Genomic DNA, 18164 nt, shown 5'->3' with positions numbered 1-18164 from the left:
GAAGGGAAACATGTACAATGTCAATCAAACACAATCAGTGTTTTTCAACTCACCATGTGCATAAGAGGAAAGCATCTTGACTGCTATATTGCTCAAAAGGGGCAAAAATGTTGTTACATAATCTGACAAATACAAATGGTTTGTAGAGACATCTATTATACAAAGTTTACTGTGTTGAGAGTTAAGGAATCATTGCAAGTTTAAGTCTGGCCATTAAGATTTGATCTATCATTTTCTCCTAGTTCACCTACCCTACAAGCTTTTCTGAGCTCACTACATAGCATGCAGCAAATATATAATGAAAAGATTTTTAGATAGGTTGCATACATTTAGTGTAATAATTGGCACATCAAGAATCAAGATATGCAAGTCCAAAGAGAGAACATTTTATTCATTCTATAAGGGAAATGCCAAGGGCAACAGCCATGCCCATCGTCAGTGAGATTATTTGAATGGCTGTACTTCTAAATGTCGTCTTCCCATTGTTATTCATTTCTGCAAGTACTCCTGCAATGGCGATGTATATAAATCCACCTGCTGTAAATCCCTGTTAAATAGGAGATAGTCAGTGTCAAATTCTGCTTACAACTCAACCAACAGATACATCATGGAACATTCCTCACCTCAATCAGAGATGACTGCCCAGGATCTTTCCCCCAGAGCAGAGCCTAAACCAAAAAGCAGAAATTTATTATATCATTCCGTTAGAACATACTAATAATGAAGGGTATCAAATCAGAAAAAGGGAAGAGGGCTTGGAAATGATTGTAGATGCAACACTTACAATTGTCCAATAACTCAACCAGCAAATTCCCTCAAATAAAACAACTTTTTAAGTTCCATAGAAGTTTAGAAGTCATAGCTTCGATGTGGTACAGGTATATAAGAATCGCCTTTCGATTTAGTTACAAATATATTTTGCCTTTCGTTTATCAAATGCTCATTTACTTAAATCTGCTCTTCCAGTCACTAATTCATCAATATGCACATTATTTTTTTATGATAACAAAAATTAGATTAGTGTAGGCACATCTCGTGCAAGGTCAGAAAGAACCACCAACCTTATTGAGGATTTACAACAGAATTTACGTTTAACCTACCAACTAAGGAATTCTAGAGTTGAGCCAATATGTAAACTTCTGTTTTGGTTAAATGTTGCATGCATATATGCCGTTTGTGAATCCATTAAACATTTCACTATTGAATGAAAAAAAAACTCACCAATGCAGTGCCTGCAAGGGCCACAAGTGCTGATAAAAAGTTGAACAGCAAAGCTTTTGGTATGCTGAAACCAGATCTTATCAAAATACCAAAATCACCAACCTGTAAGCAAAAAAAAACAAAAAGCATAAAACTCCTGGTGGGAAACAAAAATAAGATCTGAAACAGATGATATAAATGCAGTATAGATGATGACAAAAAATTAATTCAAAACAGAAAAGTTAAAGAAAATAATAATAAAGTTCGCTCAAAGCATTATAAATTGACAAATAATAAAGTACGAAACAGGAAAAAAGTGATCATTTGCAGCAGTTTTGCTTCCCCAATTAAAAGATCATATAACCTAATATTGAATTTATACTTCCCTGAATAGAGACTGGATCATAACCACAATAGTCAGCTGAATGGAAACATGACAGCGACCATGAATTAAAACCTTGGTCATGAAAGCGAGATACTCAAGATCTGGCATCTCATGCTAGATTGATCATAGTTGCAAAAGAAAGCATGAAGCTCTTTTTTTATGACAACGTTAGTAATTAGTTGTTAGAAATATTAGTGTGGGAGGTAATCCCACAATCACTTATTCCTACAACCCTTATGTTCTTTCCCCTCAAATCACCTTATCACTTCTTAAGAAAATGGTATGCGCCTCTCTTTTTTATCTTCCAGAAACAACAATGAAAATGGAAACCCTAGTCATCTCTCACACATTATCCGGCGACGATGTCCGCCACTGATTCCGGCGACATTGTCCACATGTTTTCCCCTTCGTTTTCTGTTTCGTTTGTTCTCCCTGTTTTCTCTGTTTTTATCTGTTTTCCTCACCTCTTTCTTTCACAACACAATAGTGGCTTCAAGTAGTGGTACAATTTATAGGTTATTTTGTTCATATATATATATATATACGAGTTGTGTTACGATCTTTCATCTGCCTACCCAGTGGCGTCTCCGAGTTTTAGGAGGCTCTGTGCAAAATATAAAAGTGGCCCCTTAATAAAAATAGAATTTTTTTAAAAAAAAAATTGTTGATTTAAATTGCATATAATATAAAAAAAAATCATTCTTGTAAACAAATAAATTATCAATATTAAATCAATTGCATTAAATTAAATGGAACAAGAAATACAAAATAATTATCTTTGTATATAACGTCAAAAAGGAACATCCTAATTAATTTAAGATTAAATTTTATGCAAAAATTAAAATGACTAGAACTATATTTACGAATATAGATAACTAATCTATTGATACTCATATGATATTTTATGAACATTAACAATATATAACTATTATTTTAAGGCCTAAAAATTAATCTATTAATATACATCTGATATTTTATAGGTATAAATAATATATAAGTAAAATTATAGGAACTCAAAATTTTGAGTTGAGGCCCTTAAAATTTTGAGGCCCAATGCCGTCGCACACCCCGCACATGTGTGAGAGACGCCTTTGTGCCTACCGAGCCTACTTAAGATTTCGTGTTTGACTACATTGAGTATAAAGGTTTTTCTTACTCACTCATAAAGCTTAATCCGTATTACGATTGCTCTTTTAAGCAGGAAGCAAGTTGTCTTTCAAAGCACAGCACAAATTCAACCATTATAAGGATTAAAAAGTAATTATGATTTTATCTTAATTTTAATACCTTTTGTAAATTATCTGTTACAGTCTATGTTATACCAAATTAAATGGGATGTTGAGGTAGGATGTTATGAATATTAGCATCATACTGAGCATGTTATAGGATAAGGATGAATTTGAACCTCTTGAGGTATTTCATGTGCCAACAAAAACAGAGTTCTAGACCAGCCACCAACAGATCCATAAAGCATGAATGCACTTCCTAATGCGATTCCATCAGTGAAATTATGCTGCAATATTAACAGAGTTTGCATGAATAATGGAAAGCTTTCCTTCAATTCAACCAACATAAGGTCAAGATAACTTACAACTCCATCGGAGAAAAGATTGAGATAGCCAAACACAAGACTACTTGCTGGTCTAACTGGTTCTTTAACATTTGAAGATTTGACGTTATCAGTGGAGCTATCTTCAGCATTATCATTGAGACTATCACCTTTAGTTGCATTGCTTCCACTTCTCTGTAACGCAAGAATTCGTACATCATATGTCAGTTAAATTTTTCGCACCACATTCAAAATTACCATTCAACCTAAGTGAGGCTAAATCACATTAAGAAAATAAGCTGTTCAGATTTTGCCTTAGTAATGTACTACAAATATGATGAAGCAATTGTATATGTCTAATACAACATTTTATAACTGGTGTAACAGACATATTATGGCAATCCAAGTTTTGCACATCCTATTTGTCTTTAATAACTGTCAGCATAACTAGCCAAACATCAGAAATTATAACAATGTCTACTAGTAGTAAAAGTCCTAGTGTAGGTGCGACATCAATAATGATTCAAGCCTAACCAATAGTGTTCCAACCTTGGTCAACTGTAGTGACATGCCCATCTTACCTTTCTAAGCGAGGGTTCAGATTGAGCTGGCTTATCTCCCTTCAACGAGTCATGTGATACCTGATTGTCTTCTTTCCCCTCATCTTCCAATCTCTCTTTTTTTGTATTGATAGACTTTGACTGAATGTTGACATCAGAATCGTTATCATCTTTCAATTTTTTCGTGCTGTTGTGGTTATGGTGGTGGTGTCCATGCCCCCACGAATTAGCTCCTCCTGAGTTTTCTTCAACATACCTCACTAGCTTCTCCACAAGAAGAAAGAGTACAATTCCAGCTGCAAGAACCCGAAAACATAGTAAGAATGAGTGACACTGATCTAGAGACGAAATAAAATAAAAAAATATTGAAAATGAAATCCATAATAACGAAAGAGATCAATCACAACCACGGGAAAAGTATAAAATACTTCGATGCTAAAATTATTAATTAGCTAAATGAAAATAAGACAAATAAAACTTCGTTCAATCAATTAGTGGAAGAAAAGGGAGGCAAAAATTCAACATATATGTATACAAGGTGAATAATCGACGTGGTTGGTAAGATACATGAAGCATATCACTACTAACCTAAGATAGACATTCCTGTAGAAAGATCAGCTAAAGAATGTGAATGTCCATGTCCAGAACGAGCATTATGGTCATGGTCATGGTCTGCATGGTCGCCGTGAGAATGGGAATGTTCACCACCACCTACAGTTAAAAAGAATCATAAGTATGTAAATGGGATAAAATTTTGAGGAAAAAAATTATTTGAAGACAGGTTGGGATGCATATTGTTAAAAATATGAGAGAATGCTTTATTAATTTATTCCTCAGCTCAAGGCTGGTATTTATAATAAAAGTACAACTGGCTATCTCCTTGATTTTAGGAGAAATAAAAGGAAATAATGGTATGTTTAAAATAACAAATTAGGAAACTAAATATATTCCAACACCCCCCCCTCAAGTTGGTGCATAGATATCTGTCATGCCCAACTTGCCTATCAAATGCTCAAAGGTGGGTCTTGCCAAACTTTTGGTTAAGATATCTGCAGTTTGTTGACTTGAAGTTACAAAAGGTAAACATATGATTCCAGCATCTAACTTCTCTTTTATGAAATGTCGATCAATCTCAATATGCTTGGTTCTGTCATGTTGAACAGGGTTATGAGCTATGCTAATGGCAGCTTTACTGTCAGAGTACAATTTCAACGGAAGCTCAATTTTCATCTTAAGTTCTTCTAAGACTCTATGGATCCATAATCCTTCACATATACCTTGAGCCATAGCTCTAAACTCAGCTTCTGCACTACTTCTTGCTACAACTCCTTGTTTCTTGCTCCTCCATGTCACAAGATTACCCCAAACATAGGCACAATATCCAGAAGTTGATCTTCTATCAGTAATCGAACCTGCCCAATCAGCATCGGTGAAGATAGACACATTTCTTTCATTAGTCTTCCTGAAAAATAATCCTTTTCCGGGAGTTGCCTTTAAATATCTCAGTATCCTATAGACTGCCTCAAGATGTTCCTCAAAAGGAGAATGCATAAACTGGCTTACTACACTAACTGAGAACGCAATGTCTGGTCTGGTATGTGACAGATAAATTAATTTCCCAACCAATCTCTGGTATCTTCCGGTATCAACAGGAACATTACCTTTTTCCCAAAGTTTTGCATTAGGATCCATAGGGGTATCTGCCGGTCGACATCCACTCATTCCCGTTTCTTTCAATAAATCGATGATGTATTTCTGCTGGGAAACAACAATACCATCTTTTGATCGAGCAACCTCCATACCAAGAAAATATCTCATGGATCCCAAGTCCTTGATTTCAAAGTCTGCTGCTAATTTCTCTTTTACTCTTCCCATTTCAACTGTATCATTTCCGGTAAGAACAATATCATCAACATAAACAATCAGGACAGCTACTTTCCCATCTTGGGAGAACTTTGTGAACAAGGTGTGGTCAGCCTGCCCTTGAACGTACCCTTGTTTCTTCATGGACTGAGTGAATTTTTCAAACCAAGCTCTAGGAGATTGCTTTAATCCATACAACGACCTATTTAGTTTGCATACATTTGATCCAAACCTGTCTTCAAAACCAGGAGGAATGTCCATATATACTTCTTCTTCTAAATCACCATTGAGAAAGGCATTCTTAACATCTAACTGATGTAGGGGCCAATCCAGGTTAGCTGCAACAGATAAGAGAATTCTAACAGTATTCAATTTAGCAACAGGAGCAAATGTCTCTGAGTAGTCTATACCATAGGTCTGAGTAAACCCCTTAGCTACCAATCGAGCCTTATACCTTTCAATTGACCCATCTGAATTATACTTCACAGTAAACACCCATTTGCATCCAACTGTCTTCTTCCCATCCGGTAGTGTCATAATACTCCAAGTTTTGTTCTTTTCAAGGGCTTTCATCTCCTCAAGTACAGCTTCCCTCCACTTTGGAACTTCTAGAGCAACCTGTACATTTTTTGGAATTTCTACACTAGACAATTTTGAGGTGAAAGCAGAAAATGATGAAGACAATTTTGAATATGATATGAAATTAGACAAGGGATGTTTAGTGCAAGATCTAACAGGTTTTCTAACAGCAACTGGATCATCTATATCGGGATACAAGATACGACTCTCAGAAACAGAGATAGACTTACCTTTTCGGTTTTTAGGAGGTTGATCATTCCCCGGTTCAGATTCATGACACTGTTGAGATGTGGACTCATCACTTCCTTTGTGATTCTTTCTCACAAAAACCTTTCCTTTCCAAATGTTGTTTTCTGCTTCAAACCTATTCTCTTTAGATGACTCACTACTTTGTGGCATTTCAATTAGATCATCATTATTACTTTGAAAATTCTCATGATTTTCTTCATGAGAAAATGTAGGCTCAGATTCACCAAGTTCCTTACTCATAACAGGAGTAAGCTCAGATAAAGAATCATGGCCATTTTCTGTTGGTGCAAAACTGTAAGTCTTAGAACTTTCTGATTCCGGCAAAGATAAATTATTAAAAAAACTCATGTCCTCGGTTTGAAACGAGTCTTCCTTTAAATTCCCCCCCTGAAGATGAGTATCATCAAAAAAATACTTGTTTTCAAAAAATGTAACGTCCATAGTGACATACATTTTCTTGTTTTTTGGATCAAAACATTTATATCCCTTCTGGGTTGGGGAGTATCCAACAAAAACACATTTTATAGCACGTGGTTCGAGTTTTCCAACATTCTTATGTTCATGTACAAAGGCTGTGCAACCAAAATTTTTTAATATCAAATCATTTGAAACACGAGTACTAGGAAAACATTCTTTGAAAGTATCAATTGGAGTTTGAAAATTGAGAACTTTTGAAGGCATTCTGTTAATTAAATAGGCAGCAGTCAAAACCGCTTCACCCCACAAATAGTTTGGTACTTTACTTGAGAAAAGTAAAGCTCTAGCTACCTCCAATAAATGTCTATTTTTTCTTTCTGCAACTCCATTTTGTTGGGGAGTATTAGGACAAGAACTTTGATGTATAATTCCATTTTTAAGAAAAAAATCACTCAAATTAGCGTTAAAATATTCTTTGCCATTATCACTTCTAAAGACTTGAATATTAGTTTGATATTGGTTTTGCACCATTGTACAAAAATCTTTTACAGCCTGACAAACATCAGATTTCCCCTTTAACAAGTACACCCAACATACCCTTGAATGGTCATCGATAAAGGTGATAAACCATTTCTTAAGAGATAGTGTACTTGTACGGTTAGGGCCCCAAACATCACTGTGAATAATAGAAAAAGGTTTTGATGGTTTGTAAGGCTGTATTGCAAAATGGGAACGATGATGTTTCGCAAATTCACATGCTTCACATTTAAACAAAGAAATATCCTTATTACGAAATAACTTTGGAAACAAGTGTTTTAAATAGGGAAAACTAGGATGACCTAATCGTAAATGCCATAACATAATATTGTCATCATGATTATTCAAAACAGAAAAAGACTCAAAGCAGGAACTTATTGTTTCAGAAGGTAGTTGTGATGCAGATCCAATGTCAAAGTAGTAGAGTCCTCCACTCTCCTCAGCGCTGCCAATCATCTTTCCCGAGTTCAAATCCTGAAAGACACAATGAGATCGGAAAAAATTAGTTTGACAATTTATATCTTGGGCTAACTTACTAACGGACATTAGACTACAGGACAAGTTGGGAACATGAAGGACATTTTTAAGAGTTAACATTGGAGACAACACAACTGACCCTTTACCGGCAATGGCTGAAAAAGAGCCATCTGCGACTTTTATTTTTTGATTACCTGCACATGGACTATATGAAGAGAACAAAGCGGATTCACCTGTCATGTGATCAGAGGCACCGGAATCTACTATCCAAGTATGATTGGGACTGACACTAAGAAAAACAGAGTTACCTTTTGTTGCTACAGAGCAAGAGGGAGTTTGAGACTCGAGGAGTTTGAACAGTTTCTCTAGTTGTTCCGTAGTGAATGGACCCTGAGTTGAAGTAGATTGTTGTCCTTGATCAGAATTACTTGCTTGGAATGCACGACCACCTTTCTTCTTCTTCCAATTAGGAGTCCAGTTAGGAGGTTTGCCTTTGAGCTTCCAACAATCTTCACGCGTATGCCATTCGCGGTTGCAGTAATCACATCGAGGAACTTCGTCTGGTTTTTTTCCTTCGTAGGGGTTTCTAGTTGCCAAAGCTGAGCCTTCAGATTCAGAGATGCGAGGTGTCTTGCCCATCATAATTCCTTGTCGTGCCTCCTCCCTTTTTATTTCTGCAAAAGTTTCACGAAGAGTTGGCAATGGAACCTTTCCCAAAACTCGACCTCTTACCTCATCAAGGTCTTTATTCAGCCCAGCGAGAAACATGAACACACGATCATTCTCTTGCCTCTTTAGAAATAAAACACTATCTTCTGCGCATTTCCAATTGTCATCATAACAAAGATCCAACTCTTGCCACAAGGTCAGCAACTCATTGTAATAAGTAGTTACATTCCGGTCACCTTGCTTAGCATGCCATAATCGTGACTTTAAACCAAAGATTTGAGAGGCGTTTTGGATATCAGAATATGTTTCCTTAACAGCTTCCCACACATCCTTTGCTGAAGGCAAAAACATGTAAGGCTTGCCTATGCCAGGTTCCATAGTGCTTACTAACCAGGCAATAATCATGGAGTTTTCAGACTTCCATTGTTGGTGAAGTGGGTCTCCTTGTGCCGGTTCAGCGAAAGCACCCGTCAAAAAACCAAGTCTTCCTTTGCCATCCAATACCAATCGAACAGTTTGGGCCCATTGATTATAGTTATTCCCGTTCATCTTAGGAATATCGACCTTGAGGGAGGAACCCTCCTTGTCTTTGAAGCCTGTGTTGAAATCTCTGTCACCATAAACAGGTTTATTCCTGTTTTCGTTGTTTCCGCCATTACCGCTACTGGTAGCGATAAAGTCTGGTATCTTTCCGAAGTCTGGTATCCCACCACCACGGCCACCACCGTCTCCGCGGCCAGCTCCGTCTACGCGGCCACCTCCTCCGTTTCCGCGGCCAGCACTTGCAGGTTGGCCATCGTTATTGACCGAGGATCCGGTATAGGCCTGGCCTAGGGAAGGCCACTTGTTGTGGTCGGCCATGAGAGGCTAAACGGGTATGGGAATGGGTCGGGTAAAAGAACGGGTCGCCCCGAACCCCACTAGTTGTGGAAAGCTTTACAGTAGCACTCTAACCCTAACCTAGGTCTCGTGATACCATGTTAAAAATATGAGAGAATGCTTTATTGATTTATTCCTCAGCTCAAGGCTGGTATTTATAATAAAAGTACAACTGGCTATCTCCTTGATTTTAGGAGAAATAAAAGGAAATAATGATATGTTTAAAATAACAAATTAGGAAACTAAATATATTCCAACACATATCATACCAAAAGCATGTGGTAGTTGGTGAAGAAAAGCATCTCCCAACATAGCTCCTGCCTGAAAAAGAAATGGTAAATGAGAATGAAGCTAAAAAGTGAACCAGAAACAAAAGTTGAAAAGCAAGACATTTAACCAAGTTATTGACAGAGAGTAATTTAGTGAATCTTCAGAAAGTTACCAGCATGCTGGTAATCATAAGTTTACAAACATAAGAACAAAAATCCATAATGAGGAAATAAGGAGGACAAATACCAAAGATGGGCAGAAAGAAGGAAGGGCCATATGCGTAAATAAATAATGACGATCATCAGCCACAGGGCGAAAGTTTGTGAAAGACCTTAAGTGGGTTATATTATTTTTACCTTTCTGGTAGCAGATGGATGGATTTAAGGTGAAAGACATAGTCTAATAGTTCAATATCCAGTCTTGGTATATTTTTCTAATGAAACAAAGTATTCAAATTGTATAATGATGTCTATTTGTGAAAGAAGAGCTGTCGAAAAGAGAGTGTGATAGTGTTGTACCGGAAAAAGAAAGAAAAAAGAGTACGATAATGAAACCAAAGAAAGGAGCTTGAGGAAACCTGACCCCAAATAAAGCCAATGAATCAACAACGGTCTTTGAAGGTTTCCCTTGAACTGAAACAGGTGAATAACCCAGATTATTCAACAAAATTGTACTGCATTGAGAAATGAAAATTTTGTATAAAATGAAATGACATACAATCTGCTTACCAAAAATTACAGGCAGGATAATCAGGCAAATCAGGGAAGCCATGCTCACCAGAAATGAACAGCCCAATGCATTCAACCAAAGCCCTAAAATATAAAATAAGTAAATATAACATATAAATATCAAACATGAAACAATCAAACCTGGGACTGAAACTTCCAGCAAGCAAGAATAGCATTTATCAGCACAAAATCTTATGATATTATTTTTCTATTATTTTATGCAAAAATGTATAGCATTCTATTAGAATTTTACTTTATAAATAGCATTTGAAACCTTATCTTAACCTGTATATAAAATGGTCTTAGATCCCCTAATGTAGTCCTTAATGGAACTTAACGTTCCTGATAGGTCTACTTAAAAGCAGCTGATTTTAATGGGCAGATATCTGCACCAGCTTAGCCAGGACTTGAAGAAGCCATGAACAAGTGGTATATTGAATCTCAACTTGAAATAATCTAATCATGACTCCCGTAACATGATCTGCTAAACAGCACTCGTTACGCAAAACAGAATCTCGTGCAACCCAAAAATACAGCTAATTAGAGGCAAGCAAGTAGTACCCTATTCCTCATTGTGAAATTTCATTTCCTATCCTTTAATCCTGAATACAGGAATTGGACCCTCAATTTTGTTTCTGATTAGCAAGTCAACTCAACTCACAATATGCAACATAAATTAATAGAAACATCCAAAGGTTAATAGACACATAGCTAAGCTAAAAGAAACTAATTGTGTCCCTTTTATACATCTTTTACCCAGTACATTAGTGAAAAGCCTAATCATCAACTTTGAAGTGGAAATTACACTAGAAAATGCACGAAATACAAAACTTTGATAATTTCAAATCCTCGGATTTGGCTTGTCCGACATCGGACACAAGCGTCAGTGTCATGATTGATTACAATGAATTATGTCATTTTCTCAAATTATTATCAGCGTAGATGTTTCGGTGCTTCATTGCTTATTTACATCCTCAATTGAGGAAAAAAGCAATCTTACCCATTTTTCCCAAATTCCAAAATTTGATAAACTGAAAACCTGCTACCCTAACCCATTTCACAATAATTAAATTTGAACATTGAAACACTTGAAATTAACATAAAAAATGTTATTTTGCAATGAAAAATCAACAATTGAGAAAATACCTAAACCCGATAGTTCAGTAAACCCAGTATGGTGATGGTCGTGATGGGGTAAACCAAACCCATAGAGTTTCATATCCTCCTCTTCCGCTAACTCCTCTGGAAGTAGCTTCTTGGACTGATGAACATGATCATGGTCATGATGATCATGACCATGATCGTGGTGATGATCATGTTCTCCGTCACAGTGATGATGATGAATGTTGGATGTAGAATGAGAGTGATCTTGATGAGCAGTTACGAGATCCAAAAAGAAGCAAATTAACAAACACAAGATAGGCAACAACAATTCAACTCTCTTTCTTCTACTGCTACTCAATGCCATTGAAATTGAAATTGAAGAATTGAATTTAAGAGCGTGAGTTGCAGCAAGTGCCTTGAATGGTGATGTAGCAGACGATTACTAAGAACAAAACAATAACGGCGATTATAATTCCGAAGGTTATCACATCCATTTTTTTTCTACGTAAGTAACATTTTTATTTATTTTTTGACCAAGACTAGCATTTAATTTTAGTAATTGTTAAATTAAATACTATTTTTTTTGTTCCTCAGTTGAGTGGTCTGTTGCGCCAACATCACCGCATTGTACTTTCCAAACTATTCTAAGCCGGCGGGCCCTAATTTTCCTCGGAGAGGTAACACTTCTATTTTCTCTCTAATTTATTTATTTTCATCGATTGGAGATTGTTTTGGGGATTTTTTGAAGCTACTAGGATTTGTATAGTGATGAACATTCTCATTTTTAATAATGTAAAAAAAAAGTAAGTGATTTTTTATTATTTTTTTACAATAAAGTGATTCTTAGATAAGCTTTCTTTTCTAGTGGTTTTTTATCGTGATTTTGGCTATGTTTGTTTCAGATTTTTAGCAAAAATATATATTTTAAAATTTTTTATTTTTTTTATATTTGTGTTTGCGTCATATTTTTTAAAAATCATTTTAGTAAAAAAAATTATTTTTTTCTTCAAAATGAAAAGCTTTCTTCAAAATCTATTTTTTTTGTAAATTATTTTCTAAGAAAATAGATTTTTCTTCAAAATCTCTACAAAATAATCTCTAGATTATTTCAGAATTTTTTTTTTAAGCTTAAACAAACATGTCCTTTATGTTTTAGTGTGTGGTGTTATTTGATTTATTTTGTCTTGTTAAAGTGTTTGTTTGATTTAATTGATAAATCAATTACTGAATAGAAATAAGAAGTGTTTTGTCCCGTGAGTATACTTCAGTCATCCCACTTATTCATCTTAAGAGTTAAATTTTTAATCACTGTGCTGATGGATAAAAATAGTAATAAGTGTTTTTACAAAGTAAAATAAGCTAAACTTTTCCATAAATTTTGTCTTTGATTTTGTCTCACTATTTTGAAATCATGATTTTAGTCAACCATTTTACTAACCTATACATTTAGGGCTAAATTTTGATGAAAAGTGAGATGTTTAAGCAATAATTGAATTTTTTGTCAAAACAAAAAAGCAATAATTGAATTTATGACATAAATAAGTGTTTAAGTAATATATATAGAATTTACGTTGAGTTGACATCATTTATCGATGAGAAACCCAACTTTCACGGTGTGAGTTTTCTTTTAAAATATATAGAATTTACTTATTTACAAATTAAATATACACAATTTGTAAATACAACTCAGTCGATAGCAGCTGCAGTGATGTTAATATGCATAGGTCCGAGTAAGAATCTGATTTTTTCACATCTCTCACTTAAAATGTACAATTTCAGCAACTCAACACACAACGCGAAACCTATTCAGAAACACGAATTTCTTACTAATTTAGTCTATACAATACTACTCCTCTTAAGACAACAAGCAAAAGCATTTATTATGACCATGTACACTTGGTTATTCACTTTCCATCTCAATTTCCTATTGTTCATTTTTTTTTCTTTGCTCAAGAATCCCCAATTGTTCTTTCTAGTAAAGAGCAATTATTATTCTCCATCCTTTGCTATCTTCATTTCATCTAGATATGCTTTTCCACGGAGCTCTTGTAAAAAATACCCATTGTTGTGGTCTTCAGCCCTAATTCTTCTAAATTGTGCTACTTTTTCTATATTAACAAGACTTGGTGCTGGAGCCAAAGTTGCTTGCATGTTAGGGCCATAAAAAGTAGCTAGGGAAATCCTCTCCTTCTTTGAATTAACTACCACTCGATGTTCAATGCTTTGGTAAATCCCATTTGTTACAATCTGCAAATTGAACCATTTTTGTTAAATTTTACTGCAATGATTGCCAATTTAATTAGAAGGTGATTTTTTTACTTTTTTTTTTTTTTGCTTTTAAGCTCCACAAAACAATGTTTTTAGTACTTGCAAATATATTAATTATTTTGGAAAATTTAAGTTCGATTTTTTATGAAAATAATTATTGACTAGATTTTATATATTTTGCGGTCGAACACTGAATTACTAGTGGCTCCTTTCCCTGAATACCAGAGGGTTAATACCAAAATTTATATATCAGAGTAAAAGCGAAAAAATGGTATATTTGTAGTTAAAAAAAAAATACTTCGACCTTGATCTAATAATCAAATGAAAATGAAACATAAAGTTGTGAAGGATTTTTTTAGTTACATACCTCAAATGTGTCTCCAACATTCATAATGAAAGCATTAGGCAGGGGTGGAACAGAAATCCATTGTCCATCCTTTCTAATTTGAAGGCCTTCCATATCATTGATTTCAAGAAGGATTGTGAGGCCACCAACATCTGAATGAGATTTTATGCCAATGACCTTTTCTGGTTGGGGGCATGGAGGATAATAATTCACCCTTACGTTTTGAGTTCCTATGTTAAATAGATCTGTTATTTCCTTTGGGTTTATTGCAAGAGCATTTGCCATAAGTTCAATGATTTTGTTGGCAAGTTTTTCCAACTCTGCACAATATATCTCTAAATTTTCTCTACATTTGAATTAGGTTGAAAATGTCACTAACATAAACAATGATCAATAATAATAATTAAAGAAAAATGTTATTTGAACACCAATTTTCAAACAAAAATACGACAACCTACGTAAATCATGTGAAAATCAAATGGAAAATTGTCAGAGACAAAATGATCTTTTACAACAAAACAAAATTTCTATTGAAAATCCTTCTATATGAATCGAATGATGTTTTGATATCTTATATGTATTCTAAAAATAAAAATAAAAAATTAACTAAAATTTTAAAAGTAGAGTGAATGTGTGCGCGCGCGAGAGAACCTGAATGTTTGGGGCATATGATCGTATATATGGGGTTTTCTTGTGTGAGGTGGTAGTGTGTTCAAGAAAAAAGCATCTCCCCATTCTAATTTTTGTTCCTCAGAAAAAATGAAGGCCTGACCAAATCCCTCGATGTCTCCTTCTATCTGCCATAGCTTCTTCTTTTCTTCCATTGAAAGTTCAAACAAAGATTTAGAACTTCTCTTCATACTTTCTATCAAGGTAGTACTTACTCCATGATTAATCACCTGCAATGATTAACCAACTAAGTGAATAACTGCTTGTTATATAGTAGTACTTAATTACTCCATATTTTATAAGGTTGACATTTTAGGATACGAACTGTTTTTTTCCCAATTTTTGCTATTTTACACACTCGCATCCTACATTATGAGGGAGTAGAATTTGAAGGTCGGGGAGAGCGTGCAAGACTCAGGGGACACGAAAAGAAGAAGTCTTATTTCATTATAGTACAAATATTAAATCAAACCTGAAAGAAACCCCATTCTTTGCCAGCACAGTGTAGCTTCTCTAACTCATGTCCCTTGAGATTGAGATCTTGGGACAACAATTTTGCAAGATCAATGACAGGAACTTGAGGTAAAGAGGTATTGTTAGATAGTACTGCAATTTCTTGAGCTGGAAGAACATATCGGTCTGGAACTTTGGTCAATGGTTCATTTGCTAGCACTTGTACAGAGGGCACTAGAATAGATGTTACTTCCATGCTACTTTCACCTGAATACAAGTGCAACACTAAATTGTAATAAATATTTAATGATATTAATGTCAGATAATAGATTATCCCAAAAATTTAAATCCTTAGGATAGAGCTACATCAATAATTTTATATTATTTCTAACACGTCCCCTCATGCAAAAGTCCACTTGGGCTTGAAGTGCGGATAATACATAGGCTCACCTACAATATGCTTAAATTCCACTTTTTAATTAAAAATTGAGGGGAGCGGGGATCGAACTCACCACTATGTCATAGAAGCTCTGATACCATGTTAGATAACCGATTATCCCAAAAGTTTAAACTGTTAGAATAAAGCCACAGTCTTATATTATTTCTAACGATTAAATAATAGAGTTATGCTTTGATATCTTCCTACCAAATGTAGATATGAATGTTAGAAATTTAATGGTTTTAGTTTCACTAAAAAGGAGTTAAGTAGCTTAAGTAATGATCAAAATAATTCATTAAAAGTATTTTTTTTTTGACATCATTAAAAGTAAATTAATAATAGAATATAAAAAAATATTAATAATAATAATAAAAAATACAAACAAATTTATCTTTATAAAAGTTAAGCAGCTTATTCTGAGAATAAATCTATTTTTAAAATAATTCAATAAAAATAATTGGCTCATGCATATAGAAAAATTCGATTGGAAGGGAAGAACTACTTTATGTGCCCCACAGGTTTTTCGACGAAAATTAGACATCGCTAATGACGGTAGAAACTTCGTACCAATATTATAGTAAAAAAAAAAAAAGACTTCATCATTAAAAATGACTATTTTAAAGAAATTTATTTTCTTTTAAAATTACCCCATGACTCTAACTTGGCCATTTTAAAAAATTAATTAACAATTGTATATTCATTTATAAAACTTTTGATTTTGGGGTTTGCTAACTTAGATCTACCTAAAAACATGAAGATTTAAGTTAACAAGGTGCACATTTTCACTTTAGATCAAAACACCCTTTTTTTACTATTTTAATATAGTTTCAAGCCAAGAGTAGTTTAGTAAAACTGATTTAATGTTTTAACATGAATGTCTAAGTTAGCAAGGTGCACCGTTCAAAGTTGAGTAACATGTTTTCTTAAGTTGTCATTTTTTGATTTCCTATGTGTTTATTTAGATTGCATATATTTATAATTAAGTGTGTGTAAATTAACAAATGAGTGCACCAACATTTAATAAAATTTACCTAACTAACCCTCAATTTTCTAGTGTAAAATAACTAAATGTTAAAGTTTTTTTTGTCCAAAGTAAAAAGGTGCACCTTGCTAACTTATACCTTCATATTTATATACACAACAACTATTTATAGTAAAAAATTAAAACCACTATTTAGTGCCTTAACCTATCGCATAGCTCTCGTGCATCATCTTTAAAACTTATTAGTAGAAATTTGATAAATAGATTAATAAGTTTTTCATGTGAAAATCCGATAATTCTTTAGGCATAATATAATCGGTTTTTCATTCGATATAAACTGGTTATAGAGTGTCTAAAGTGCCGCACGAAGTGTGTTCTCAATTAAAAACATGAATTGAATGATAGTTTTCAAAAAGATAAGAACTGAGGGAGACAGAGAAAGAAAATATAAGCAAAAGTATAGAGCTATAGGGAAATTAAAGAGCTGAAAAAATTGGAAAAAGGAATGAAAAATGAGATAACAAAATGGAAAGGAATAAGAAAGTAAAAAATAAATTAATTAAACAAACACACCTTAAGCTTTAGATCGGTTTGTATCTGTTTAGAGTGTTTGTCTTAGAAAGATGAATGCTCTTTTATAGAAATGGGTTTAGGTGGAGTCCCACATCACACTAAAACAAGTGAGCTCCATTTATTTAAGTGATAAGTTTCATAGAAGCTTAAAATGAGTGTTTCCTCCAATTAAGGTCATACTAATTAATTTTTCCGGTAGTTAAAAAACTAAAAAATGTAAATTTTACAATAAAAATGGTATTTTATATACTAATCAATTCTAATGCTTATTATGCTACACTCGAAGTTACTGCGCTTATCGGTGAATATGAGTGATATGCTTTGTAGTATCTTAACAAATAATTTTTTAAAAAAAAACAAGTGATAAAAATGATAATTTTATTACATTAACTATTATCTTTTTTTCTTTAAGGATTAGCTATATGATTTTTAATGACAAGGTGAAAAGATAAAACAAGAACAAAAGTGGCAAGAGAAAAATGCAAAGCTAGCCAACTCAACCTCATCTCAGAGTTATTTTTTAATAATTATAGTGCATTATAACAAAAACTAATTAAAAAATTGACTATTCTTCAAAAGATGCCTATGTTGGTTTGAAACAAAAGGAAGAAGACAAACTCCTCATGAACCATAGTAAGGTCGAATAAACCCATCTCCTATGGTTGAAATTGACCAGAGCTTCAAGTTGTGATATCTTGGTAGTTTTAAAACTCATTCAAATTTAAGCAAATTGAGATAATTTTTTAAGGATTAATTGGATGTGCATCTCTTTGATCCTCCTTGAGTTGCTAGGACTACACAAGTTGTGCAACTTGATCGTTTTTAAACTCATTTTCAAAACACAAACAAACTCATCGCAATTAACTTCATGCATTCAATATCTTTTTATTTAATCAAACTCTCACATCTTTTTACCGAATGACAAAAATTTTGTTTAAAATTATAACCAACACACGAGCATTTTCTAC

General features: G+C 33.9%; 3 protein-coding genes across 4 annotated transcripts; all 3 read right to left on the bottom strand.

The window, feature by feature from the left end:
• Positions 1–57: 57 nt before the first annotated feature.
• LOC123913968 (IAA-alanine resistance protein 1) lies at positions 58–12213 on the bottom strand. The gene is made up of 11 exons (XM_045964913.1): positions 11509–12213; positions 10363–10446; positions 10217–10266; positions 9634–9685; positions 4283–4405; positions 3716–3990; positions 3177–3329; positions 2991–3098; positions 1222–1323; positions 624–668; positions 58–547 (listed from the first exon to the last, which is right to left on the bottom strand). The coding sequence occupies exons 1-11, from the start codon at positions 11828–11830 to the stop codon at positions 392–394; spliced, it is 1470 nt and encodes a 489-aa protein (XP_045820869.1). The 5' UTR covers positions 11831–12213; the 3' UTR covers positions 58–391.
• Positions 7631–9626, bottom strand: LOC123913969. The gene is made up of 2 exons (XM_045964914.1): positions 8125–9626; positions 7631–7813 (listed from the first exon to the last, which is right to left on the bottom strand). The coding sequence occupies exons 1-2, from the start codon at positions 9344–9346 to the stop codon at positions 7779–7781; spliced, it is 1257 nt and encodes a 418-aa protein (XP_045820870.1). The 5' UTR covers positions 9347–9626; the 3' UTR covers positions 7631–7778.
• A 970-nt stretch (positions 12214–13183) lies between the features above and the next one.
• On the bottom strand, positions 13184–17366 carry LOC123917777 (protein SRG1-like). Of its 2 annotated transcripts, none has more exons than XM_045969602.1 (5): positions 17197–17366; positions 15222–15469; positions 14732–14979; positions 14102–14426; positions 13184–13713 (listed from the first exon to the last, which is right to left on the bottom strand). In XM_045969602.1, the coding sequence occupies exons 2-5, from the start codon at positions 15456–15458 to the stop codon at positions 13456–13458; spliced, it is 1068 nt and encodes a 355-aa protein (XP_045825558.1). In that variant the 5' UTR covers positions 15459–15469; positions 17197–17366; the 3' UTR covers positions 13184–13455. The 2 variants fall into 2 exon arrangements, with proteins under 2 accessions (XP_045825558.1, XP_045825557.1); XM_045969601.1 differs by lacking the exon at positions 17197–17366 and adding an exon at positions 15715–16703.
• Between the last annotated feature and the right edge of the window lie 798 nt (positions 17367–18164).

This window comes from Trifolium pratense, linkage group LG3 (genome assembly GCF_020283565.1).
Source record: "Trifolium pratense cultivar HEN17-A07 linkage group LG3, ARS_RC_1.1, whole genome shotgun sequence".
Taxonomy (NCBI): domain Eukaryota; kingdom Viridiplantae; phylum Streptophyta; class Magnoliopsida; order Fabales; family Fabaceae; genus Trifolium; species Trifolium pratense.
Note: the sequence above shows the minus strand (reverse complement) of the source record. Positions and strands in the feature narration are given on the sequence as shown.